General features: G+C 37.0%; 1 protein-coding gene across 10 annotated transcripts in view; it reads right to left on the reverse strand.

Moving 5' to 3' along the window:
- The window catches only part of TRDN (triadin), a 301,086-nt gene that overhangs the window by 15,268 nt on the left and 258,904 nt on the right, over window positions 1-26,914 (reverse strand). For 8 of the 10 annotated variants that reach the window (XM_067546684.1, XM_067546692.1, XM_067546686.1 and 5 more), the window contains 11 exons: window positions 24,908-24,934; window positions 23,080-23,106; window positions 22,729-22,776; window positions 17,652-17,696; window positions 14,248-14,295; window positions 13,341-13,361; window positions 8,264-8,290; window positions 6,859-6,897; window positions 6,497-6,538; window positions 5,403-5,447; window positions 2,572-2,601 (listed from right to left, as the gene is read on the reverse strand). In XM_067546684.1, coding sequence (XP_067402785.1) covers window positions 2,572-2,601; window positions 5,403-5,447; window positions 6,497-6,538; window positions 6,859-6,897; window positions 8,264-8,290; window positions 13,341-13,361; window positions 14,248-14,295; window positions 17,652-17,696; window positions 22,729-22,776; window positions 23,080-23,106; window positions 24,908-24,934 — 399 coding nt within the window. Of the gene's footprint in view, window positions 1-2,571; window positions 2,602-5,402; window positions 5,448-6,496; window positions 6,539-6,858; window positions 6,898-8,263; window positions 8,291-11,108; window positions 12,068-13,340; window positions 13,362-14,247; window positions 14,296-17,651; window positions 17,697-22,728; window positions 22,777-23,079; window positions 23,107-24,907; window positions 24,935-26,914 lie in introns of those variants that run through there. The other 2 variants (XM_067546687.1, XM_067546691.1) reach the window with 2 other exon arrangements.

Raw genomic sequence — 26,914 nt, forward strand, 5'->3', positions numbered from 1 at the left:
GATTGACCAAGTAAGGTGTAAGGGCTATTACAGAATAGCAGATTCTGAGATCAGAGAAGTTCCTTAAGAGAACCCTAGGAACAACCAAGCTTAGGTGTGGTTTGTGTTTGAATTCCCCACCCATATCAGGGGCTTGAAATCAGGTTGCCCCATCCCAGATGAGTGCCCAACCTCAAGACTACTGGATATTCTAGAGTGAAGCTTTCTGAATCTCTCCTGTTGAAGCAAAATATTGAATAGTTATTGAGCTAGAGAGAAAGAGTGGGAATGATTAATAGTTATGGCACTCACCTGGGAAGGGGGACACCTGCATTCAATGAATTTAGCATAAGAATTAGCGAGAATAGCCAATAGCCCAGTAGTTAGGGTACTCACCTAGACATAGGGAGACTTGGGTTCAAGTCCATGCTCCCAAAGAGGGGATTCAAATCTGGGGCTTGTTGGAGTTAATTGCACCAATCAGTCTGCACAACTCTGCAGTGACCACCCTGAAGTTTAACATAGGGTTTTAGCATAGTCTAGGGTGAATCAATGGAAGAGTTCTGCATTCCTACCCAGTCTCACAGGGTATGTTCACACTGCAGTTAAAAACCCATGGCTGGCCTGTGCCAGCTGACTTTGGCTCGCAGAGCTCAGGTGAAGAGGCAGTTTAACTGTAGTGTAGATGCTCAGGCTGGAGTTCAGGCTGTGGGAGCCTCCTATCTTGCAGGGTCCCTGAGCCCAAATGTCTACACTGCAATTAAACAGCCCCTTAGCTTGAGCCCCAGTCAGCTGGCACGGGCCAGCCATGGGTTTTCAATTGCACTTTAAACATACCCTTAGAGTCTGCTAGTCCATAACAGCTCTTAACTGGGCATCTCAGGTGAGTACCCTAATCATTGAGCTATTTGGTATAATAAGGACTCCTCAGTTTTGTGGATCTAGCCTTTCATTTTCTTTGCTTTTATGTAAAAATAAGTAAAAAATACCCAAAACAAAACATTTCATTTCAAATTGAAGAAAGCATTTAGTTCAACCTGAAACAATTTTTTTTCCAACTTTTTGCAATTCAGCAAAGCATCCCACAATAATTCAGTTTCAGTTCAAACGGAACCAATTGCTTCCCTGCCTCCCCACACACCATTTTTTGGAAATGCCAGTGAACAACAGAAACCAGTTATTTAAACAGCTCTAGTTACCAATCAAGCCAATCCCCAGAAAGGGGGTTAGTTTGGATAAGAACTCAGGATTTGTGTGCTCTTGTAAAGGATACAGTGGTGACCCAGACTGTTCACAAGGTCTATATTGTGTCCTCTGTATTTGTACTAAATTCCACAATCTTCACTGGGACGTCCATGTTTCAAAAGGGTAGGATATGTGCCATGTATTGAGATATTAAGTGTATAACTTCTTATGATAGTTATGACGGTACTACAGAGACAGACTATCAATTTACTTATAATTAAACCAGACACTGACATCTTGTTTTTAATATTTGTTCTTTATTTAATATGTGTTCTTACCTTGGGCCTAATCCAAAACTCACTGAAGTGAGAGACTTTTCAGTGTTTTCAGTGGGCTTCGGATTATTCCGAAAATCTTTCATTTTATCTACCTACCATTATGTCTTACATTTTAACACAGTATCCACCCCACACATCGATACTTAGTTTCTCAAGATAGTGTCATAGAGGATAACCTCAGAAAAGTGGAATTACTAGCAAAAGGTAACAAAGAGCACTGATAATGTTTCTGGTATTCACAGGTCAGATGAAGTACTAAATATAAAAATAGTCAAAGATTCAGTCAGATATATTATGTGGGCATTACAGATCTTAAGTATGAGTTCATTCCATTACTTTCTAGGAAATGATGTGAACTCTCAAGGTCCAGGAAGTGAAAAATATTAGTGATTTAATTATGAATTTTGGTGAAAAAAGAAATTAGGGAATCTTTAATTTAAGACATTTTGAGGAGTTTATTATTACTCTGTGAGTCTCAACTGTTACTGATGATGTTCCTTTTAGTGATTTGCATTTCCTTTTTTGAGAAGGACATATTTTTTCTCCTCAAAATTTTTTGTTAAGCTTCAATGAACTATAATCAGGTTGCAGTCAAGTTACCAAATTCAGAAGTTTGATCCCAACAACTGAAAACTTTTTATAAAAAGGGGTTGGGACTGTCAGAAGGCTACTTCCAGGATACATCCATCCATCCACAAATTTGCAAGAGTTTGCAATAGTAACACTGGTGTTTCACTATTTTAGCTTCCACAGTTGAGAGCTATTTATTCTTCACTGGCCTGGTGTTTGTCCCCTCTTGCAGCTAGTTTGTTTCCTTTCGTGGCAGTTACTACTTTTCTATGGTTGAAAAGTTCAATCTTAAATGTAATAAAGTATGTAACATTCCCCCTGAAATCTCTAAAGGTTTCAGGGGCAAAAAATAAAATAAAATAAAATAATAATAAAAAGACTCATTCCTTGCCAGTGTGTCAGAATACATAACCTTCAATAAATCTTACATTATGGTAAGTATGTCACCTGAACATCAAAGAAGGTCTCACAAATAGCTATAACACTAAGTAGAACTTACTTGCAGCTTTTGCAGCTTTAGAAATCTTTTCTGTAAGAGAAAAATATATCAGACAGTAAATGCAAGATCATAAAATAACAATAGTAACTGCCAATTTCTACATGTTCCTAAAAACTCATAATGAATTCATCTGCCGCAGTTGCTGGGTTTTTCAACTAATGATTACTGTCTGCCTTTGAATATCTTCTGCTGATAATGTGATTGGATTAATACTTTTTATGCAGGAAAAAGTCTGAGAAATGACTGCTATCTGCCACTGCAGGAGCAAAGGATAAATCTATTTGAAAAATGCTTCCTTCAATGAAGGAGGTAGCCTACCTTGTTTGTATAAAGGATTTTTCAATCATGTTAGTGATAATTTAAGTTTTCCCCAAGTTGTGACTCCTTTGACGGGGCAGCAATCATACATTTCTTTGACATGAGGACCTTTTGAAAGTTGTAAAACACAGACACAAGACTTGGTATTCTATACCTGAGAGGAAGGCTGCTTGTGAAGCTACTGTTTCAGTGCTAAATATATATATTTCTTTTACCTAGAAAAGAATCACTTTGCCCATCAGTCTGAACATTGCACCAGTTTAATAAATGTATGAACTAGATGTTTATGTAGCTATTATCTTTTGATTTCTCACTGTTGTAATCTCATCCTCCACTTCTCCCTCACTGTATTGTTGCATTATTTCCACAACTATGAACTAAAATAATTATAACAACCGTCTACACAAATATATGGTATATGCAATGCTATTGCATTCCTGGGCCTCTTGACTTACGGCCCTGTGCAATATCCACTCACTGCAGAGCAGTGCCAGTTATATGAATAGTTATCTCAAGCTTCATCATACCTCAGTAGTTTAGCTTTTTAAATTGAATTGTAAGTGTTAACACCTACAGGACGGTCTTATAAAAATAAATGAAATAGTCCCACCATCAAACCGGGACCTGGACAGTCCTTAGTTTTGGGTAGTGTTTGGCTCTAGATTTGCATCTGAACTTCCCTGCTCATGCCTATTTCTATTACAGATTGAGCAAAAACTACAGACCCAAATATTCCTGAAGTTTATGGAAGGCCATCTTTGACATTTAGGCAGGCTCATATCCATTGATTTAAAATAACTGGCTAGCAGGTTTACTAAGGAATATAAGTTACTGTCTACTGCAAATATCAATATTGCTTTTGCTTGACAGGGTTCTGCTTAAATACTTATATATATGAATGTTCTAAAATTCCAGATATATACAGCTTTTAAAATTGCTTATTGTTTTTTACCTAATTACCTTATGATATCAAGAAACAGAAGAAAGATTCAAATCAAAAGCTAAGAACATTAAACTATTCTATTCAAACTTTAGAAACCAAGAGAGGATTTCTTATTTAATTTTTTAGATTATCTCTGAATGCTTAAATGCTTTTCAGCTTCAATTATTCCAGTACAAAGTATTAGTATTTAATACACTGTGCATAATATATCAGCCACATCTGGAAATACATAGGGAGAAGAACTGAAGCTCAAACTCATCATAGTATCTCATAGACCATAGACTTTAAATTCTTAGAATTCCGCTAATACCAAAATATAACATTGATAAATGTTTGACTATAATTCACTTTAACGTTATTTATAAAACCTTTTATTTATTCTCTGCAAATATGCAAACTAACATTTTGTTCACAAAAATGTTAGTGGAAAGAGACAATGTTAAATACTTGAGTGATTATCTGTTTGCATGACCATTTATGGAAAATATTTGCACAGCCATCCCGAAGTCTTTAAGGGCTAGGATTATCCAATCAGGGATCAACAACGTCATATGACTAAACTGACCTATCACACAATGCAAATGAAGTAATTACTAGAAGAAATAATCATGATAAATAGTTGGTGTGTAATCCATAGCCAATGTGGATTTTTGTGTAAGTGAGGCCTGTGGGCCAGGGCTCCAAATCAAGGGGCTTTTTAATACATTAACATCTTTTTATCTTGAATGTGGAATATGTCCTATTTAAGGAAACTGTGATTTTTTTTTCCTGCTGAAGCTTGTGGTTTGTTTTAAAAGACATTAGAAATATATATATTTAAAAAGTCATTGATATTATTATTCTAAAACTATGTTAAAAGAACGTGAAATTTGCAAAGCCGAAGTCAGAAAGTGGATCTGACTCCACATTCTCTACTTCAGACAGCTTTTACTCTCTGGTGAGATGAAAGGTTTGTATCCTCAGCTGACATGAATCAGTTGTAACTCCACTAAACTCACATACACTGATTTACAGCAGTCATGGATCTGGCCATAAGTAGAGCCAATTGATGCTTTATATTATTATAGCACTTGTGAACCTTATTCATGGTCCAGGACCCCACTGTGCTAGGTGCTGTACAAACTAAGAATAAAAATATGGTCCTATCCCAAAGAGCTTAGACATTATAGGCAGACTTTGTACTGAAATATCCCACCCTTCATCATTTTCTTGTTTGTTTTTCTGGATGGAGATCAATCCCTGTGACAGAAAGTGAATTGGACAGGTTTTTATTCATTCACTTTTGTTATTGAACAGAATTCCCATGAGGAAGATATGTTTGTTCTAACTCACACATCTCCAACTTCATGACAGACCACTTGGTCTAAAAAGTAAATGGCTGAAAATATGTTTGGATTAAGGATAGAAATGCAGTCCATGTACAGCAGTCTACAAATACATAAATATGGGCCTGCTTCTGTCAGCTCACCCCTTCTGAAACTCCCATTGACTTTAATGAAAGTTGTGCACATAAAGAGCTTGCAGGTTTGGGTTCTCTTTAAAAATATGAGACAGAGGAGACATGAATTACCTGTTGTCAGGTTGTGCTGTCTTAGAGTCTCTTTTACTGTTGGGACTGTTAAAGAAACACATTACATACTAAGTAATGAAATTTTAGCATTTAATTAAAAGATACACAATTGATAGGTTTTGAGCTGATTAACACTTTACAAGCTATAGAAACAAAGCAGACAAAAGTGGATTTTGCAAACAAACTGTTTGAAAGAGACATTTCAGAGCAAGGAAAACTGTGCCTCTGGATGTTAGTTTAACACACCTGCTTTATTAAAATACTACTAATAGCTGTCTTCAAACTGACCATTTGAATCCTCAAAAAATATGCCTGATCATTGTGCGTGGACAGATTCCCCTCTGATTTTGGATCAATGTGTGCAGATCTGGCTCTAGGTAGGCTTTCAGATCCGCACTTCTCTGAAAAATTCTCTCTGTTTAACCAACACGAAGATCAATAAATTGGTCTCCATGTATGTGGTTTTATGCCTTTCAGTACCTCTGTCTGTCTGTCCGTCCAAAGCTACTAATTATTTTACTGGACATTATATAAACCACCATAGAAACTGCAAATGACTGTAGAGAAAACAAGCCAGTGTTTGGTTGAAATTGTATAGCCCAAACAGCTTAGCCAGCATGTATGTCACCAGGAAATGTATTACACAAATGATAATTATCTCTAATTGTGAATGTAGTCATAACAAAATATACTGGTCAGCAATTCAAAATATCCCACACCCTGGGGAGATGTAATCTGCACTAGCTCCAAATATGCTGTCCCAGCACACAGCATTATGGCAGATTGGGAAGGGACCATTAGTTTGCTCTTCTGTAGATACAGTGGCTGGGAATCCTGCAGACAGGCTAATGCACCAGCCATGGAGGGCAACATTACAGCCTACCTCCAGGTTCAGAGTGTTGATTTCATCCCTCCAACCCAAATTCAGGAGGGCCCTATAAGCTGAATTATTTTGTCTTCATGTGCAACTCCAGAGTTCCCCCTACTTTGCACACATTAGAAAGACCAACGAAGCTCTCTATTCCAAACCCTATAAAACCTGGTGTTCTTATTATTTTAATTACTGCTTCCTGAGCTGCTCCCTCCCTCATTACCTTTGGCTTTTCCCTCTTTGGGATGTTTCTTCTCTGTTTTTCCTACAAAGGAGAGAGAAATATAATAGTTGAGGTAGGGGTAATTTAACCTTGTACCAACTAGATATCAAGCATTATCATGCATCCGACAAAGGGGTTCCTGCCCACAAAAGCTTATGCCCAAATAAATGTGTTAGTCTTTAAGTTGCCACAGGACTCTTGCTGTTTAGATTTTCAAGGTCACTTTAAATTGAAACTGGGGCAAACCTTTCAGAGATTGTTTCAACCAATAATAAGAGTTGTAACATACACAACAAGGATAATGAGATTACCATAGTACAGTGATCTTATTTTACACACACACGTTTCTCAAATGCTCTTACCTTCTCTTTCCTTTGCAGCCTTTTCTGTTTTTTTCTTGGCTAGAAAGATTTGCAAGGAAATATCATTAACTAAGAGGTCTTTATTGGCTGGGGATTCTATTTTGGACACCTAGGGCAAATTGATCTCTGGTGTAACTATTAATGTTCTTAAATTTACAGCAGAGATTAATATTGCCCATACAACAGATTGTAGTACTATATTCTTTTTACTAAGCCTTACACCAAACAAACATTCTCATCTTAGCTTGATAAATGTGTATGCTCTTTTTCAGCATTTCTTTTCCAACCCCCCAGAATACAGCTAATCAACTGAGACGCCACTCAGCTAGACAGACTGAAATTAACTAAAGGTGGATAACTGCAGGTGTCTGCGCCATTCCAATATTCCCTGTTGAGTACAGCAGATATCTGGCAGTATGCCTTAGAACTGTTCATTTTCACTCCATATGATCCAACCAACTGTAATAAGGATTCAGTGTCTCTTGGTGTATGTGCTATCTGATTAACACAAGATGGTTTCATGCTAATCACCTCTGTCTAGCTCACCCAAACACACACTTAAAAACAAATAAATACAGTGAATACAAAAGAAGCAGTTAATCAGGCCAAATTCTCAATAGCTGTAAATCGGCGTAGCACTCATGACTTCAGTGGAGCTATGCCAGTTTACACCAGCCAATGATTTGGTTAATCATGTTTAGTGAGGTTGTGTTTCACCGGTTTACTTTGCTAGACACTAAAAATCATGGTTTTAATAAAGACACTGGATTTATGGATTATTTCAACAAAGTGTAATCCACTAGCCCCCTTTTTTGTCCTATGACTACAGGAGTGTTAATGGGCCACTTCACCTTGAATGGTCCCTTATAATATGTGCTAACTACTTATGCTAATCTATCCCTTCAATCTCCTATTCAGCTGTGACACTCTAAGGTCTGTCTCACTAGCATTTATGTCAGCAAAACTTCTGTCAATTAGGGATGTTAAAGAACACCCCCCCCCCCCCCCGAGCAACATGAGTTTTGCCAGCATAAGAGCTTCTGTGAACAATGCTATGTTGGCAGGAGCATGACATAGCTATCGCCGCTCATATAGGTGGTTTTATTATGTTGGTGGGAGAGCTCCCTCCTGTTGACGATGTGGCTACACAAATACTCTTACACAGCTGTGCCACCGTAAATTTTAAGTGTAGATTAGCCCTTAGTATCTTTCCCAAACCTGAAGAAGAGCTCTGTGTAGCTCAAAAGCTTCTCTCTCTCTCTCTCTCACTAACAGGAGTTGGTCTAATAAAAGATATTACCTCACCCACCTTGTCTCTCTAATATCCTGGGATCAACACAGCTACAACAACAGTGCATGCAACTGGTACTTTCTGTTAGTCATTTCAGAGGAGTGTAATATTTACCTGGTATTGTCATTTCAGATGCTGGTTCTTCAGGAAAACAATCAGAAATATATTTTTAAAAAATGAAGAAATTCAGGCTTGATATTTTTAGAAGTTGGCCGTTTTGATAGATTTTAACTTTCAACTGCAACTGTCTCACAGGATATTAATTTGGAAATAAATGAGTCCATGCAATGGACATGTTCACAGAAATTTAACAGTGAAAGCTGCAAATCAAACCCTTTGAAGTGCTATAATCCAATATGCAGTGGTTACTGCAAATGCAGCTACTGTGCCAATGAAAAAACAACTAGAGCCCTGTAACACTTTAAAGACTAACACATTTAATTTCTGAAGGCATAAGCTTTCGTGGGCTACAACCCATTTTGTCAGATGCAAGAAATAGAAATCAGATAGGGGGTCTATATATACATCCAAGGGTAAGGAACAACAATGGGGAGGGTAGGTGTTAGCAAAGTCCATTCAGTTAGAGTAGATGAGGCCTATTCACAACCATTGATTAGAAGGTGAGAATGTGAACAGTGACAATTACTTCTTGTAATGAGAGAACCATTCCAAGTCCCTATTCAGACCCAGTTTCCATTCTCACCTTCTAATCAATGGTTGTGAATAGGCCTCATCTACTCTAACTGAATGGACTTTGCTAACACCTACCCTCCCCATTGTTGCTCCTTACCCTTGGATGTATATATATAGACCCCCTATCTGATTTCTATTTCTTGCATCTGACAAAGTGGGTTGCAGCCCACGACAGCTTATGCCGGCAGAAATTAAATGTGTTAGTCTTTAAAGTGCTACAGGGCTCTAGTTGTTTTTGCTGTATACAGACTAACACGGCTACCCCTCTGGAACTTTGTGCCAATCAAAGCTTTTCCGGCCGGTGAATACTTGAATAGGGCTCTTTTCAGATAAGCACTTAAGGTTATAGCTATCTAACATAAAAAGCGGATTCAAGTTTAAGTTTTCATCTCTGCTGTCCTACTATCCATGTACCCTAGATAAGGGCTCTGACGCTGACCTGCTGTCTGATCTAGGACAAGTGACTTCACCTCTCTGTACCTTTTGTTCTCCTGAACCAACTGTCTTGTCTTTATAGATTGTAAGCTATTTGGAGCAGGAACTGTCTCTTGCTATGTGTTTGTACAGCACCATGCACAATTGGTTGTGGTCCCTATGTACCACTGCAAAAAATACACAACAGATATAGTAGGCCAGCCCTTTAGCTAGTGTTATTCTGGCATAACCCCACTGAAGGAGCTGCACCAATTTACACTGTTTGAGACCGGGGAACTGGAAAATGAAACCTTCTCTTTTCTATTTCTGTTTCCCCCTCTATTTCATTAATGCTCATTTTATCCTATGGACCTTAAGACAAGGAAAGACAGAAACCCTGCAGGCCAGACAGAAACTTTATCCCTTACAGCAAGGGCAGTACAGAATTGGATGAGTTCAGTTTGCTGATATATATATGTAAACTTTTCTTCAGGTTCCATTTGGGGTGAACTATCTCCTTTGGCGTCATCTGAAAATGGTGTGTTTCATCTGGTGGCCCTCTGTATCATAAAGAGGGCTGGCCAAAAATATTCCATCAAAATTGTTTTTTTTGTGTGTGTGGAAAGTTGCATCTTCAACTAAACAAACTTTTTTTGCAAAAGATGTCCATTCTCTGAAAAATGTGGACTTTGTCTAAAAACTGAACATCCCAGTAATAATAAATTATAGTAATTAATTAAAAAAATGAAAATTCTGCATGGTGCCCATGGGCATAGTGGTTCAGGCTCCTCATGCCTCTATTCTCCTCTGTTGTCCATGTTCTGCAGCAGGACTACATCTCCCCTTTGGCAGGAGACTGTCTGATCCCCTGGTTGGCCCAGGCTTGGGGGCAGGCGTAAAGAAGACTTAAAGTCACCATTGTCCTTCCTCATCTGCACCAAACCAGAGAAGCTGGGGATTAAAACCACTTTTACAATGTTGAAAAAAATAGTACCCCAAGGTTGTGAGTTTTCTTACTGAATTCAGTGGGGTAGTGAAGGGCCAATGCTGAGCTCTTTTGAAAATTCCACACTAAATGTTTCTCCCACTGTATGTTAGCAGTTCATATAATTAAATAATTAGTTCTTACTTAAGAAAAATACACCACCATTTTTGTTCTCTGTTCAAGGTAGCCAGTCTTAATTTTGACAGCCTTTAAAGTAATCAATATGCAGGAACTGTCTTTTAGATTTGATTAAAGCCTCTGATTTGATAAATGGCCTATTGCCATCACAGACACTGTTTCACGCTAAACTGGAGATAATGAAAATAGGATGGTTTACTAATTACTTTAATGACCAAATGCCAATTAATTGTGGTGATTACTATTAAAATTTACATAAAGATAATTTGGGAGTACTTCAGACAGTTTTAATTTTTGTTTATGACCTCCCTTTCACATAATGAGCCAAATTCTCTGCTGATTTATGCCCAATCCATTGATTCAAATGGGATGGCATAGGGTACAAAATGGAAAGAAATTTGACTCAAAATACCTGTACACATGTAGCATACAGCTGTGCTACACACAGGCTCAGAAGACCAGTGATTAGTCAGTATCCATGGCTTTATAGTGCATGATGATTTGCACAACTTTTATCTCCTTGTTACTATAATGTACATATACATTAATTAGAAATATTTGCAGTGAAGGCACAGTTAGTACTAGAATTGGGCAACCCATATCCAGAATAAATGCTCTTCTTTGAATGAAAAGATCAGTTAAAGTCAAGAGATATTCATTTAAATTAGGAAGCTCTATAAAGCTAATCCTGAAAGTCTTTTAAATAGAGCAACATAGGGATTACCGGATCAGGGTATAAATTGTAGATAAAGATATTTAGGTGCACAGTTGGAATTCTGTTTGATGATGTTTTTAGTTAGAAACTATTCGTCATAGATCTATATGATCATTCCAAGCAAAAAAAGTAGATTCGAGGATTTTTGCACCTATACTTCCCACAAAAGTTAATTGACACATCTTGGCTATTATTGGCTACACAACGGAATAGCATATGGGTAACATATGGTAACATCTCCCATGATGCAATACTGTCTTCCCTCTTGCTGAGCTGCCACGGTGCATCATGGGAGTTCCATGGCCACATTTTATCATGGAAGATGTGTTCTGGCTGGGGAGCCCACACACAGAAAAGAATAGGGTCATCAGTTACCCAAACTACAAATCCCATGGGGCATTGTAGTAGCTTGGAAGGATGTGGTCTAATGTCAAACTGAGCAAAAATGAAGCCTTTTTCATTTCCAGTTTCAGTTCCACACACCAAAATTAAAGGCTTACAACCCACTTCTGATGTGAAATTTGTCTGTTTCCTTGTAAGCTTTGGGTGATTTTTTTTAAATTAAAAGTTGTAATTTTTCCACAGAAAGCAGATCCTTTTTCCCTGTTTTGTTGACACAATTTTTTTGTTACAAAAGAGTTTCAAAGGTAAATTTTCTACCAGCCTTAGTGCTGAGGGGCTGCTGCCACCTGCTGACTTCAGTGGGAGCTGAAGATGGTCAGTATGTCTCATGATCTGGCTTTTATAATTTTTATATTGTTGTTTATTCATATACGTATTTTTATCACAGTAGCTCCAAGAGTCCAGGGCCACATTGTGCTAGGCACTGTACAAACACATAACAAATACAGAACCTGCCCCAAAGATCTTTCTGATAATTTATCTGCCAAGGTATGTACTTCAGTCATTTTCTCAGTAACCAAACACTCATTTTTGTATAGTTTTTCCTTCTCTTTTGTTGACAGATACGTCTCTGCAAAAAAAATATATTACTGTAGTTCACAAGTTGTACCACAAGCTTTTTCTCTGAAAAAAATATGAAGAAAGTTATATTAACTCTGGGGGTTTTCTTTTATGATCTCTTGTTTCAGAATGTCTCCTAGGGTAAAAACTATTTTTTCCATGTTCTCTGTCCTCGGTCTGTTTTAATTAAGCTCAAATATTAATTTATCTGAATATTTCTTTAAAGTATTGCTAAATTGTTTCATTAATACAACTTGTTGTAAAGTATACATACCTTTATTGACTACATTAGAAAATAATGGACATTAATCCGTGTGATCTGAAATGACTTTCAATTCCAAGATACATCATATAATAATGTCAATAGATTATTATAGTTTTAAGACTTAGCCTCCATACATATTATGGGCCAGATCCTCCCTTTGATATCAATGGACTTTGGCTTTCAATTGACTTCAATGAGCTTTGAATCAGGCCTTATATCAACTACATCTATGTATTTTATAATGCTTATAGAATGTATTAATGTTATTAATTCTCACATTTCATAAGCATAAACACTGATCTTTATTAAAAGTATTATAGTTGTTTCAACGCAATATGCAATATGGAACATCAAATTTCACAATGTAATTGACACTAATCCAGTCAAAACTCGTATGGTCCTCAACAAGGACACTGTCCCATAGAGTCTTTAGCGGGAATTTCTGGAGTGCAAGGAAGACTCATTCTGTGTGTATTGTCAAATTTCTCTTGAAAGTCACTTAAACATCATGATCTTTCATTTTTCTCCATTTTAATTGGGTATTTTCTTCCGTTAAATGTAAAAAATACAGTCTATTGAAAAGGCTAGCAAATATGCCTGGTTAAATCACTATAAAAGCTATTTCCACAAAGTACAACATAAATTTTATATGTTCTTCTAATTCTATTATGTTAAATACTATTTAATTAGTCTAATTAACCTATAATTTATCAAAATGCGATCTGTGACCATACCCACCTAAAACCACACTAATTTAAATTATGCTACTAGTATAATTTACTTTATTTATATAAAAAGTCATCACAAACTAGCTTAGTCTGACTGTTGCAGCTTCACAATATTAGATCAAAAATAGCTCTGGCTCACTAGTTTTTAGGCAGAATGAATACAATCTATAATACAGACACTTTTAGAATAACGTCTAGCATGACAAAATTGCAAAAATCAAAACCCAGTCCAAGGCATCATGCATCTAAAGGCAGATTTATATTCATTAGAAAATGTCTATGGCACATACTTGCAGTTACTTTTGATTTGGCTGAGAAGAAAAAGAGGATAGAATAATATTCAGAATGGAGATGTATGGAGAAGGCTAGCATAATATTTTTCCAACAGAGGCTCACTTTATTTATTAATTCTCATATATAATTAAGCATGATTTTTAGTTAAGTTACTATTGTAATTAACAATATTACTAAAACAATCACTTACTATAACAATTACTATAACAGATCAACAGATAAAAGGTGCTATATAAGAATTGAGTATAATTATTAACAACTGCTGCCTTACAGCTACACAGCTTCTTTCACTCTGGAGTCCATTACAAATTACCTATTTATAGTTGTGGTTATCACTTTACAGTGACATTGAACTGTACTGCTTCATACTGCTGCAGTAAATACACTGTACAGAGATACTTCTTAGTAATGATAACATCCAAGAGTCATTTAACAAAAACAAAATGGATAATTCAATGGGATGGATTGAACAAGCTAGTATAAAAATGCTAGTAGAGATAGATAAATTCTCTTGAGGAAAATGGAACTGTACCTGGTCCTGAGAAATTGAACAATGCAGGAGTTCAATGAAATCCAAATGAATAGCAGAATAATACCAATAATAATTTGTAGTGAAACTATTTAAAACAAACACTTTCAGATTATGTGTCAAACTCTGCTGACATAATTCTCTTGACAAGAGTGGAGTTAAGGAAGCAGGAATTTGTCTTTTTATATCTGAAGAAACTGACATAAGAATTCTCGTGACACATAAATAGCCATAATGCCATACTTCAAGGCCACAGTATGCTGCAGAAAGTTCAACAATGTCATGCACTTGTACGTTTTGATATTTGTCACATGCAGTTCTATTGTGACATTTATCTGCACAGCAGTTTCAAATGTACGGAAAACCGAACATACCTGATTTTGTTTGTAGAACTTCTTTTTCATGACTGACAGCTTCGTGCTCTATACAAAAGCAGCAGCATGAAAGAGTTAAGTCAGTCATACATTTTTTTAAAGTAAGAACCGCATGTATGTTTTCTTCAAGAGTAAACATTTATCTTACCTTGTACGTGCTGTTATTGTGGAAGAAAACCAATGACTAGCCTCTAAAAGCCTATTCATTATGAAGTCTGCAGCAAAGTAGCATAAGTAATATTGCATCTAGATGTCAAGTCTCCCCATGTTGCACATGTATAAGTGTTATTAATGTTACTGCGAGTTAGGCACATACATCAAGGGATGAAAAACTCTGCAAGTTGGAGATTCAAAGTATATGCAGCAAAACCAACAAGGGTGTAAGTTTTTATGGTTTAGAGTATAAATTCAGTACTTACATATACTGCTCTCAAATCAGTAGCACAGACCACAGATAGTATTTTGGGGATTGATACACATCACTGGGGATCAATGGGAGCTTACCTTCCAAACAGTGGTTTACATTAGATCTGTAATTATTCTATTGGAAATTATGAATTCTCAAAAAAGTATTGTGCAAATTCATCACCCTTTTATCAAGCATTTATGTCCACAAGTCAGATACTTAAACTAAGCTCCAAAAATCCAGACTACACCCCAGTACATATGAACAGACTATATGTCATTATGGAGAATAAAGGGAAAAAAGCTGCTTTGCAGGCCATGCCTGTTTCAATTTTTTTTTTGTTCACTTTCCCAATAATTTTTAACAATTTGAAAGTTGCACGGCATTTTGAAAGCAACAAAAAGGGAAATGAAACACTGATTTAATAACAGAAGACTACATAATTTGTAGGAAATAAACACACCATCTTAAATGAAAACTGCAACAATCCTAATCTTCCATAGCATAGTAGTAGCTAGGCCAACTGCATGCAGTTAGTAGCAAGACATACTTAAAGGTTAACTGCAAAGCTAAAATAAAAAATAGTATTTAATCCCAGAAATCAGTGCTAAATGCCTCTGTCCCATCCCCATTAAGATTACCAGAAGTTCCATGATTATTGGCGGTTCCACAGAATGATGCATTCTGGGAAATGCTTAGCAAACCAGGAAGTGACATGGATTTCACACAGCAGACAATGCTTATAAAGAGTGAGTTAAAACTTAATTTTGTGCTGAGTGATCCATCTTTCCACACACACAGGGCCTTTTTGGGGTGGGAGCACTTTTGTGCCCAACTCAAATTTTCACTTTAATTTTTCAGTCCACCTTTACATGTTGAAGAAAAGATAAGCATAGAAAATCAACAAACCTATCATAAAGTAAGCCAGTGTTTGGACAAATGGGACAATAGCATTTTAAAAAAAATTCATCTTACAGCTATTGGGACACATTCCACGCTCAGTTACACCCTCCCAATCTCACTTGAATGTGAGCTGAATTTCGCATAATATTTTAATGCGTTTTTCTCATTGTTGTTTACTTGAACAGCAGTGTTCATTCTGCCCCAGGTGACTTAACAACGACTCTTTAAAAGTCTGCTACTCGTTCGCTAATTTCCATATTGAAATTTGTGATATAGGGAGGAGGGAGATGAATACCGTGCTAAAGCAGTTGGTTATGGAAAAAAATGGAATAGGCTGCCAATTAGGAATGACAAAAAAGTATGTTAAATCAAAGTAATAAAAGAAAGATTAGGATTGCTGGGATAGAGAAAATGTAGCTTTAAGCATCAAATGAAAAATGAGCAATAGAAAGCTTTTATTTGTTAAAACTAAAATAGCCACACATCCAACTATATTACAGGATTTATCCTTATCAAGGTATATACCACATACTTGCTGGCTTTGACTTGACTAGTGAGGATAAAAGAAGGTAAAAGTGATATTTACGGATAAAGAACGAAGAAATACATGGTAAAAATTTTGCCTACTAACTTTGTTTCCTTCCTTTTGTATATTGATCCCTCACTCATTCTTAGCTGAACCCTCCTATTCCTGTCGAATGTAAAGATGAATAAGTAATGTTACTGTGGGCCAAATTTACAAAGTTTTTTAGGCATCTAAAAATGCAGACAGGTGTCTAACCTGCTTAGGTGCTTTTTTAAATGCCACTAGGTTCCTAACTCCAACTGAAAATCATTATTAAATATTCTTATATTATCATGATGGTATCAACCAGTAATACAACTGAGTGCAATTGGCCTAATTTTCCTCTTGTGCCAATGTAAATCAGGAGTAATTCCACAGCAGTCAATAGATGGCTGTACATATGGTGTAAGAAGAAGATCAGGCACCCTACATATATCTTGTGAAATACCACACGTTATCTCTATAGCTACTAGTGATTGGCCAAACAGAGTGATGGAGTCCAGTTTGGTTTGGATAAGAGTAAAAAAGCTGGGATGCTAATATGAAGCTTATCCAAATTATCTGAAACATCTGAGTCTGAAACTGGATTGGAAATATCACAAAGAACAGCTCTGTCATGAAATTTCTGACACTTCTGTTTCCAACCACACCCACCTATAATACAAGAAGAATTTTTTGTGGTAGTTTGGGTCACAAGCCAGAAATGAAATTTACCTGAACATTAAAAGAAAGGTTTGAATTTAGTTATAGAAATGGCTGAAGATACAAGGATGTTATTGCTTTCATTCTATAACCATCTCTGATAGCTAACTCATTTAACAGCACTTGTAAATATGGTGTGAGAGCCCCAATATTCCATATAAAAATATTGCAATATTCTCTAGTAATTCCCCCAAAACTATCAGCACTGTGATATAAGATAAACTATTTTGGACTTTACTGTGGAAACCTTTCGTAGTATATTTGTATAACGAATATCAAAACAATATTTTTACTAGATATGCAGGCCTGAGGTTATGTATCATCACTATGTGTTCAAATACCATTGTCATGTAAGTTCCTACACAGTGCAACATAAAGACAAAAGAAAGCAACTCTTTTCAAATATACACAATATCAATGGGTATCTAATTTGCAAGGAAGGTCATGCACCAAATAAGAACAGAAATTAGGTAGCATATTCAAGATGATGCACAGGAATTATGCAATGGAAAAAATATCCACAACATACTTTATGTTGGAGAATTTATTATTACTATTATCTCTATTACTTTAGTAGCTAGGAGCCTCAGTCATGGACCAGGACCTCAAACAGCTTACACCCTAAGTTACTATTATACTTGATCAACTCTGAGGTACATAGCACCTTCCAAAGAACTACACTTGAAGGGACAGTCTGGATCTAACTGTCACCAGGTACGTATTTCACAGTGATTCTGAGTAATAACTGCAATGTAAATTTAGTACATAGTGTGAATTCTGCACAGAATTGTAAAAAGCATAAGTCTAGAAAGGAAAACACCTCCCTACCTGATTTTTTAGTGGGTGCTGTCTTTTCTTGTTTGATTTTTTCCTCTGTATTAAGAAAAAGATATAAAAGATAGAAATTCATATGATGTTAGCAATATATTTCTAAAATACATCATATTTTACATGAATCACAGTAACAAAATAAACACACTCTTCTAGAATCGCTATTCTATTGTAGCACTGTAAAAGAATATGTATTCTGATTGCCTGGTGAAATATTTTGTGACAGGACAAATTATTAGGCCCCCGGCTTTAAGCAATGGGAAACAGCAACACATTTGATAGTGTCTTCGAATAAGCCACTCAAAATGAAATGTGTTTTCCAACGAGCCAGTCTTAAAACTTTTGGGAGTCCCACTCCCAAATATGTGCTGAGCATTAGCTTCTGAAGAACTAAATCCTCAGAGCATGTTCATCCTTAGCAATGGTGTGACAAATCCTCTCTTCTCGTATCAGTTTCTTTTTAAGGGAACCCTTAGAATCTACAAAGAAAGGAGCTCTTTTGCCCCTAAATGTACACAATAAAATAACTGGCTTATTTCAAAGGAAATCAACACAGATGAAGTGTAATCTAGCTAAGAAAAAAATACCTTTATTGTATATCGATAATAAAGAAATTACAGAACTGAACAGTGAAACTTTTCAACTGTCATGAAGTAGTTGGTAGTTTCTGTTCATTTCCATTCAGTTCAGCTGTTTTTCTTACTGAACTATATTTTTTCCTTGCAATGTGCTTGTCAGATGAATATGAGAGCTGTGCACTGAAAACTGACTCAGCTCCATCTCACAGCTGCCTCTGAAACTGGGCACAGCCAGGAGTTTGAAGAAGCAGCTGTTTTAGATAAAGCAGCTCCTTTTTACATCTCAGCTAAATTTTAAAATGTTCACATTTTAATTCCCATGCATTATCATTCATCTAGAGTTTCTATATTTACGGTTTCATATGCTGATAAAGTAGGGAAGGCCTAGATGACTTTAAAGTGGGCCCTTTACCATCCAAATGGATTAGTGATGAGTGACCCTCATAAGGTTTAGAGATTCCATTGCTTTGGAAAGCACTTACAAGTCTCAGTGCCTATGTGAACTTTAAACTGAATGTTTTTGCTTTCCATAGTTATGATGAAAGTCTCACAAGAATATTTTCCCCATGAATCTTTTACTATATCCTTCCTATTCTCAAATTAAGAATATAGGGAGGACAGCCCTTTTAAAAAAAATAAATTTGTTGAGATTTCCTGAGGTTAGCTCAGCATTTGGTTATGGTAAGACTATGGCTGTGCCAGTGCTGTGTACTCAGGTGCTTTTGCAACATGTGCAATGAAGTCAGTATAAGGGCACATATACGTACATTTTCCAGTTCTCCCACCTAATATGGGAGAGCACAGCACCACGTCTGAATCTTGTTTGGCATATTGAGATCAAGTAGTCCCATTGAATGAAGCATTCATTAGACAGGCATGTGAAATCAAACCTTAGTGTAAACTATTTTTGTAAAAACAACAATTGAGTACTCACAAATCAAACCATTATTATTTATTATTTGTATTACCGTAGCGCCTAGGAGACCCAATCATAGATCAGTACCTCATTGCTCTAGCACTGTACAAACAGAACAAAAAAAATAGTCCTTGTCCCAAATAGTTTACAATCTAAATATCAGACAAGAGACAACAGATAGATATAGATAAGTGAACAATGAGACAAAAGACAAATCTTTCTGAAGATCCAAACATAATTTGTTAAGATTGAGGACCCCTCTTCTATATTCACCCACCTATCAGCTGCCCATAATCTAGCCCTATGGATCTGCTCATCTCCCTGGTGTCAGAACTTCCCCTTACAGATGTAGTCCTCCTTCTCACATCCATTCAGATCTTCAAAAGGTGGCTGAATAGCCCTTTTACCTGTGTCTACACTGACGGCGGCAAAGTTGCCACCATCAGATCAACTTATCTGGATCAACTGAGTGGTCAGTGTAGACCCTCTCAATCGATCAGGAAGTCGACGTACTAAAATCACCTCCTCAAGTGGTGTAGTGGTGAGTCAACGGGAAGACACCGCGCAGAACAGAAGTACAGCAGTCGACGGGAGTTATGCAAACTACTCTGCCGAATCACCGGGTAAGTGTAGACCAAACCTAAGAACTGAGTGAAACCAGGAGAAGAGGGGCGGTGGGTTAGGGAAGCCTTTAAACATCTGAGTGCTTACCTAAAGACCTGAAATTTTTGTGTTGAGAGGGTGGGAAAAATTTAAACAGCGCCATCTTCTGTCAGAGCATTTAGCATCATTGAAATCAAAACAATTATTGAAGTCATGCTGAGTTAGTCAAAATTCCATTTTTGGGGAAAAAGTTCTGAGCTTCAAAGTGCCCCCTGTTTCAACATTTTTGGAAGGAAACATTTTGATTTTTCATTTTGAAATTACTTTTTTCACCCATATTTTAAATATTTTGCATTACATTGATATAGAACAACAGACTTCAAACAACAACACACTTCAACACACTTGTGTGTGTAACAACATACTTCATACAAGATTGTCAAAGAGAACATTTTGACTGATAAATAAAGGAACCTTCCTTTCACTGAATTTTTTCCAAATTTTCACATTTTATTCCGCTTAGGAATGAAGTCAAATTTCAAAATCTTGAAATTCTTCACAAAACAGAACTTCCCTCCTCTACACAGTACTTGTTTTGATGCTGTCCCATCATTAATATTCTTCCTTGTTCTGATGTTGTTAAATGTGAAAACATAAGGGTACAAATAGATGCTTGTGTTTCCCTTGATAGTCCGTGTTACACCCTGAATGAATTTGGTTCTCTTGTTTTGGCTGGTTACAAAAATATCTGAATTTATTTTTTTCCTTTTTGGATCAATATGTTCTCCTAAATTCTCTGATTTCTCAGTCTCGTAATACCTCTAAATCTGGTGGCACGAACAATAGAAATTATATTATGAAGCTGCTGTGAATTAAAGTGAAAAAGAAGGCAGCTGCCCTGGACAAAATATGGTTTTTATCATTCAGTCTGCAAAAGCACTCACTGGCACACAGCAGGAAGAAGAACTATTACAAGTGATACTTTCAAATAAGTACTTCCAGTCACCAACAAACTGCTACACTTCTCCAAAGCAGCCAGGAATCATTTGAGAAAAGAACTCTTATAAAAAAAAATTCAACAACCTATTAAGGATTTAATCTCATTAAGGATTTAATTTTCAGGGGCTCTAGTCTGTCTTATAACTGTGCAAGCTCCTAAACCAGCCCAAGATAACAGCTTTGCAACCAGATGGTTATATTGGTTGTGTGATATTCAAAAACCACCACATTCAGAACTGGGAACTATATGCTGACATCTGGAGGAGATATGGCTGACCATTAAGTCAGTGCTAATTTCTCTGTGCTCAGGGGGCAAGTATTCATGCTGACTGAAAGTGTTGCATGCAACAAAGGAGCCAAGAAAAAGCCTCCAACCCTCCATCAGTGTGCAATGAACTGGAACTAGATGGTTTCATTGCCAAGAGCAGGAGACTGCCTCAGCAGAGTTCACTTATGCTGACATGCAAATTTATCCAACCCATGAGTTGCTGCTGTCTTTGCAGGCCATACTCAGCCCAGGATTAATGCTGGTGCCCAATCAGATAGACCCTGATCAAGCCCCTACAGGTTGCCACAGTGAAACGTGGCAGCAACCACCTCACTGCCAGGAGGTTTGCAAGAGTCAGCACTACATACCAAGGGGGTGCCTGGTTAAATCAAAGAGGGAATCTTACAGCTGTCCATCCATGAAAGGATGGTGGTACCATTGGACTCAGGACCAAACAGGTGAAGGAAAATGTATTTTACACCTTCTTGCACCAGCTTCACTAAATAGTCACTAGTAACAGTAAACAAATAATATACAATGAGGCAAAAAACAGATTCTGGATCTTCAAAGACTGGGGTGAGGAACATTGCCTGCCTGCCCTCCACTCCAAGAAGGCAGCAATAGGAGAGCTCTAAATAGCACCAGTTGCTCCACGCACTAGAATCTTGCAGGGGGATCCTACGCGTACCTATGACATTCTAAGTCTACTACTATGCTCCACTGTTATACAAGGGAGATGTGGAAACTAACAAACAATATTTCATTCCCAATGAAGCAGTCACAGCCACAACAAAAATGTTTGATCAGACAAATAGGTGAGAAAAAAAGACCTGTCTGCCTGATGCTGAAGGAATGTTTGTAAGATGTATATTAGCGAGCTGATTCAAGAAGAGTTTGTTTTTATGCAAAGCTAGTTCCCATGATAACAGCAACACTGTCAAACAAGATCAATGAGACTCAAATATCTGCTGTTTCAGTGCCTATTCCATACAATAAGGCTATTCTGGAGCAGTTTAAACTGAGCACCAAACAACTGAGTTTTCTATCAAAGAATCCTCTTACCATGCTTTTCTCCTATTGTGAATCCCCTTGCTATCTCAGGGGGAATATTCATGCACGTAACTGCTGTCCAGTGAGAGAGAAAAGATTCACAATCTGGCCCACTGTGGTCCTCACAATGGGTGAAATTCACAATTCACCCCACTGCACAAGGTCAACGCAAGGCCTATTAATTGCTGAACTCCTTGTCTGGAAGCAGTTCATAGGCTATAAGCTGGTGCTCTGCACAGGACTGTGTTTTACCCCGTGGTACTATTTCCCATCCTCTTTTAGACTTGGGCCATCTGAGGTAACAAGTGATTGTGTTAGGGGAAAAGCTTAGATGAGGGAATTCAGAATATTTACCGTTGGCTCACTGAAGGCCAAGTTATAAATGCCTTACTCCCACTAGTGAGGAGATTCTCAAAAATTGTTCCACTGAAGCCAGTGGTCCTACTTGTGTGAACGACAGCTCACCATTAGGAACAAGGTATTCACAACATGGCCCTGTAAGAAATAAATTTTCCTCACTGAATTTTGCAAACAAAAAAACCCAAAACAAAATCAACCCCTTCCCTGAATCAACAGAAAATCCCCCAGTTCTGCATAGCCCATAAAATCTAACAGAAGAGGGTCCTTAGATGAGTCTTGAAAGTGAACACAAAAGACTACCTGGTTTGGCATGGGAAACAACTTTTTCTTGTTTAATGGATTCATGCTCTGCAAATAAAAACAATAGGATAGAGATTACATGTTAGCTTAGATTACAGTATTTCAATGTAAAACTGAAATGCTCCTTCCATGAACAGACATACCGGTCCAAAATCAGGTGCAGATGTGTTACTGTTGGTGCCATAATTGGCATGTTAGATTCTCATCTCAGTTACACGAGTATAAATCTAGAATAACTCCTTAGGCTTCCATCTCACCCATTTTCAACACTTAGAACCCCATTCTGACAAGAAACGTGTGAAGTTTCCTTCCTCATGCAAATGTAAGATTCTCTGTTGATATTATACTTACTGGGTGCATGAGGTTTCACTACTGTAGCTAGAAAAAAGAGAAAGAAAAGTATATTTTTAATATGTACATCACTATACTATATGTTTCAATGAGTTTGTTCTATTTGCACTTAGGTCAATAACACAAAGCTTCGATAATCCATAAAATAGAATATACAGCATCCAGCATACTGTGTACAAATATTATACACATTTGCAAAAACAGAAAAGGAGAGCATTGTCAGGACTGAAGAGGTCCTGAGAACTCATTTTATGCCAAATAAGAAGTGATGTGTAAGGCAGTCTAAATTAGGCTCCGGTAAAACTCCCTTAGAACTAATTACACCCTCTTCATCAGTGCATGAACAATTCTAAATTGGTAGCAATTAAGAACTGGGCAACATTTTTCACACAAACCTTTTTCTTTTCTGTGTGAAAAATGCAGATTTGGCAACACCAAAACATTTCACGTCAATTTTGCCTGATTGTTTCAGTTGAATAAACCAAAACAAAATCTGAAAAATCAAAATGTTTTGACTCATAATTTTCTAACTGGAACATTTCAGGGTTTTTTAAAAGTTTGAAATGACCTTTCATTTTGAAATTTCCTTTAATTTTTTTTTAATTAAACATTTTAAAATGGTCAGAATCTAAACAAAAAAATGTCAACTCTGATTTGCTGAAAATTTCAAAATATTTTGGTTTTGGTTCAACTCAAAACTTTTTTTTTTTCAAGATTGCCAATCCATTATTAACCCATCTCTATGCCAGTTACACTGTAGGCTAGCTATGTGGGTGAGGAAGTAATAAACTTCATTCCACAAAGGGATGTAGGGATGGCTGCACAGGATTCATTCTGCCTCCCTAAGTTCACTCAGTCACTGAGATTCTGCATTCCCCCTCACTAAATTGCAAAAATGTTTCTATAAGTGCTGTATTGCTCCAGTTCATTAGAGAACCAGGTCATAGGGTCATTAGAGGTCTGCATACTGTTCAAGAGAGCACTAGGAAAGGTGATGGCTAATACATTGGTCCACACATCACATTCTAATGGGTACATGATCTACCATGTACGGTTTTAGCCTCCCTTCTGGTTAGGCTATATGCTATAGTCCACAGCAACAACTAGCCAGGGGAAAAACAGTGCTCCTCTTAAGTAGAGCAGCAAAGCAAGCTGCAGAGCAAGTCCCAAGAGGGAGTCTAATGGAACATGCAGACAGATCTTCACGTGGTATAAATGAGCATAGTTCCACTGACCTCACTGGAGCTATTTCGAATTCTACCAACTGAGGACATGGCCCCTTATCATGGTTGGCAGGATACCAGGCAGGACTCAGTGTAGTTTTTCCACATGGGGGGAGGGAAATACATGTTTTCATTGTGAAAAAATTCTCAGAGGTTCTTTTTCACCCCCAGAGTGAAACACTAAAAGAAATCCAAGGTTAGCTGGGCTTATTTCACAGTGAAGTAGAAATGTGTCTTCCTTCACAGAGCAGCTATTCTGCAATCACCCATTCCCCACTTGTGGCTGCTGTTGTCCAAGATTAAATGGGACAGCAACAGGAGCCAATACTTGGATCACAGCAGAAATAACGGAACATTTTGCACTACGAGGGGATGTAGGATAAGAACTCTTAGTGGCGGCAAGCAAGAAATCAGCAGTGTGAAGGAGCAGATCATGTTGGTGAGAGAAGATAGCAGTATTCCTATGACCCCATTTGTCATGGCTGTGGAATTCACATACCAAAACATTTGGCCCCTGAAGTGTTAAGCTATAGTCTTTTTACAACAATCTTTGAAGATTATTGGTGCTATTATCTCTCATTCTGCTATGTACATTAGCAACGTACCTGGTAGTTTGGCTTCGACTTTTTTGCCTAAAAATACAAAAATAATCACTTTTCAATACAAAATAAGCTTTAGGTAAATGCTGTTATATTACATGTTTGAATTCTGAAGATGGAACTCAGACTGTATGATGTAAAGAAAAAACCCAAACAAAGAAACGAAAAGAGATTCCTTCTTAGCTATGAATTTTAATTTAGCAAATTAAATTAATAGCAAGCATCAGTTTAGAATATTAATTTATGAAGCTGAGATAATGGCCGGTGTAACCATAACAAGATCATTTTAATACTTAGTGTTATAAATTCTAAATAATAATAATAATAATAATAATAAATTGTTACAGCTATGCAAATAAAACACAAATATTGATTTACAATTTCTTGAAATTCATCAAATAATTTATTTGATGGACAATATTTGACCACATCTATAATCTCGATAATAATAGTTTAATATGGCAGTCTATCCAAAGTTCTCAAATTGTTTTCAGACATTAAGAATTAAGCCTTTACATTCCTAAGTAGAAACTATTATTTCCATTTTACATCTGGGAAAACTGAGACACAGAGAGGTTGAGTAATTTGCCTTAATTCACACAGACATCCACGTCAGGATTAGGAATAGAAGCTGAGTCAGATAGGTAACTGTGTGTGATTATCCACATTTTACAGATGGAAAAAGGCAATGTCACTTGCCCAAAGCCACAGGGAGTCAATGTCAGAATGGAATTTCAATTTTAAAATTCCTGATTCCCAGACTTATGCTTTAACCTTTAGTTCATGCCTCTCTCTAATCAAATACACCAAATAATTAGACTGGTCAGAAATTTTCCATCTAAATATTATTTGACAGAAAATGCAGTTTCTGCAAAATTGAAATTATACATGAGAAAATATACATTTTGATTATGCTGAAGTTCTAGGCCTTGGGGAAGAAAAGAGAAGTACCAGCTCTTCCCCTTTCTCGGACCTCTGGGCCAATGATCTCAAGCCACTTTCCTGATCAGCTTCTCCTTTGTCCAGGTGCTGGGGAGCTCTGGGCTGCAGAAAAAATGCTACTGATGGAAACCATCTATTTGGTGTTTGTTGTTACTACTTCAAACCAGGGGATGCGGCAGCACTCCAAGTTCCAGCATCCCGGGGCTGCAGTCCTGCTCCTTCAGAGTGACACCCTGCACTGAGCCACTCATCTCCAGGCATGACAAACCTCACATCTGCCCCAGGTTGAGGCAGATTGTGCCCAAAGAGGCTTTTTAACTCCTTCCTCACTGGAGTGCATATATCCCCCATCCCAGGGATGAAAAAAATGGAGAAATATCAGAATTTCCCCTAGACAAATTCTGATTTTCAACCAACTTTTATAATAATGGGACAGAAGAAAGCTCACAGTTAAATGTCAATAACTTGGAAGATTTTCAAAAATATAATGAGTGTATCTCTCTCAGAAATGTTGAAATTAGATAAGCGCATGGTTAAAAGATTATGGGCTTTATTCTGCTGTCCTTACTTACATTGGGTGGTAATTTACTCTGGAATGAATCACCTTGAAATTAATAAGACTATTTTGGAGCAAAGTACTGCTCAATGTGAGTAAAGATGGCAACATCTGGCCATGTATAAATCATATCCCTAACATATGATCAATGATGTAAGCAGGTGGAATTTCACTGAAATAATTGGAACTCAACTAGGTCTGAATATGATCAGTAAACTATCTAGATTTTATCTCCAGATAAGATGGTTGTCAAATTTCTTGAGGTTGTCCTCAGTTAATCTTGGTAACTAGACTTGGTAGTTTCACCAGTTTTATATTCAGTTCAATTGAATCTTGCCTGCTCTTCTGAATGCCAGAAGGGTATTAATTATATGTGGTATATTTCTGTAATTTGGCTTCAGATAAGGGTTAAGGAGAGAAATCCTTCAGTTTATTGAACCATAAATTGGTAAAGCTAAAAGCAGAATATGCATACTGATTATCAAGTTTTCCGTCTAGATGACAGTAGTTTACTA

This window comes from Emydura macquarii, unplaced genomic scaffold, assembly GCF_026122565.2.
Source record: "Emydura macquarii macquarii isolate MOO-44397 ecotype Brisbane River unplaced genomic scaffold, CSIRO-AGI_Emac_v2 contig_1146, whole genome shotgun sequence".
NCBI lineage: Eukaryota > Metazoa > Chordata > Testudines > Chelidae > Emydura > Emydura macquarii.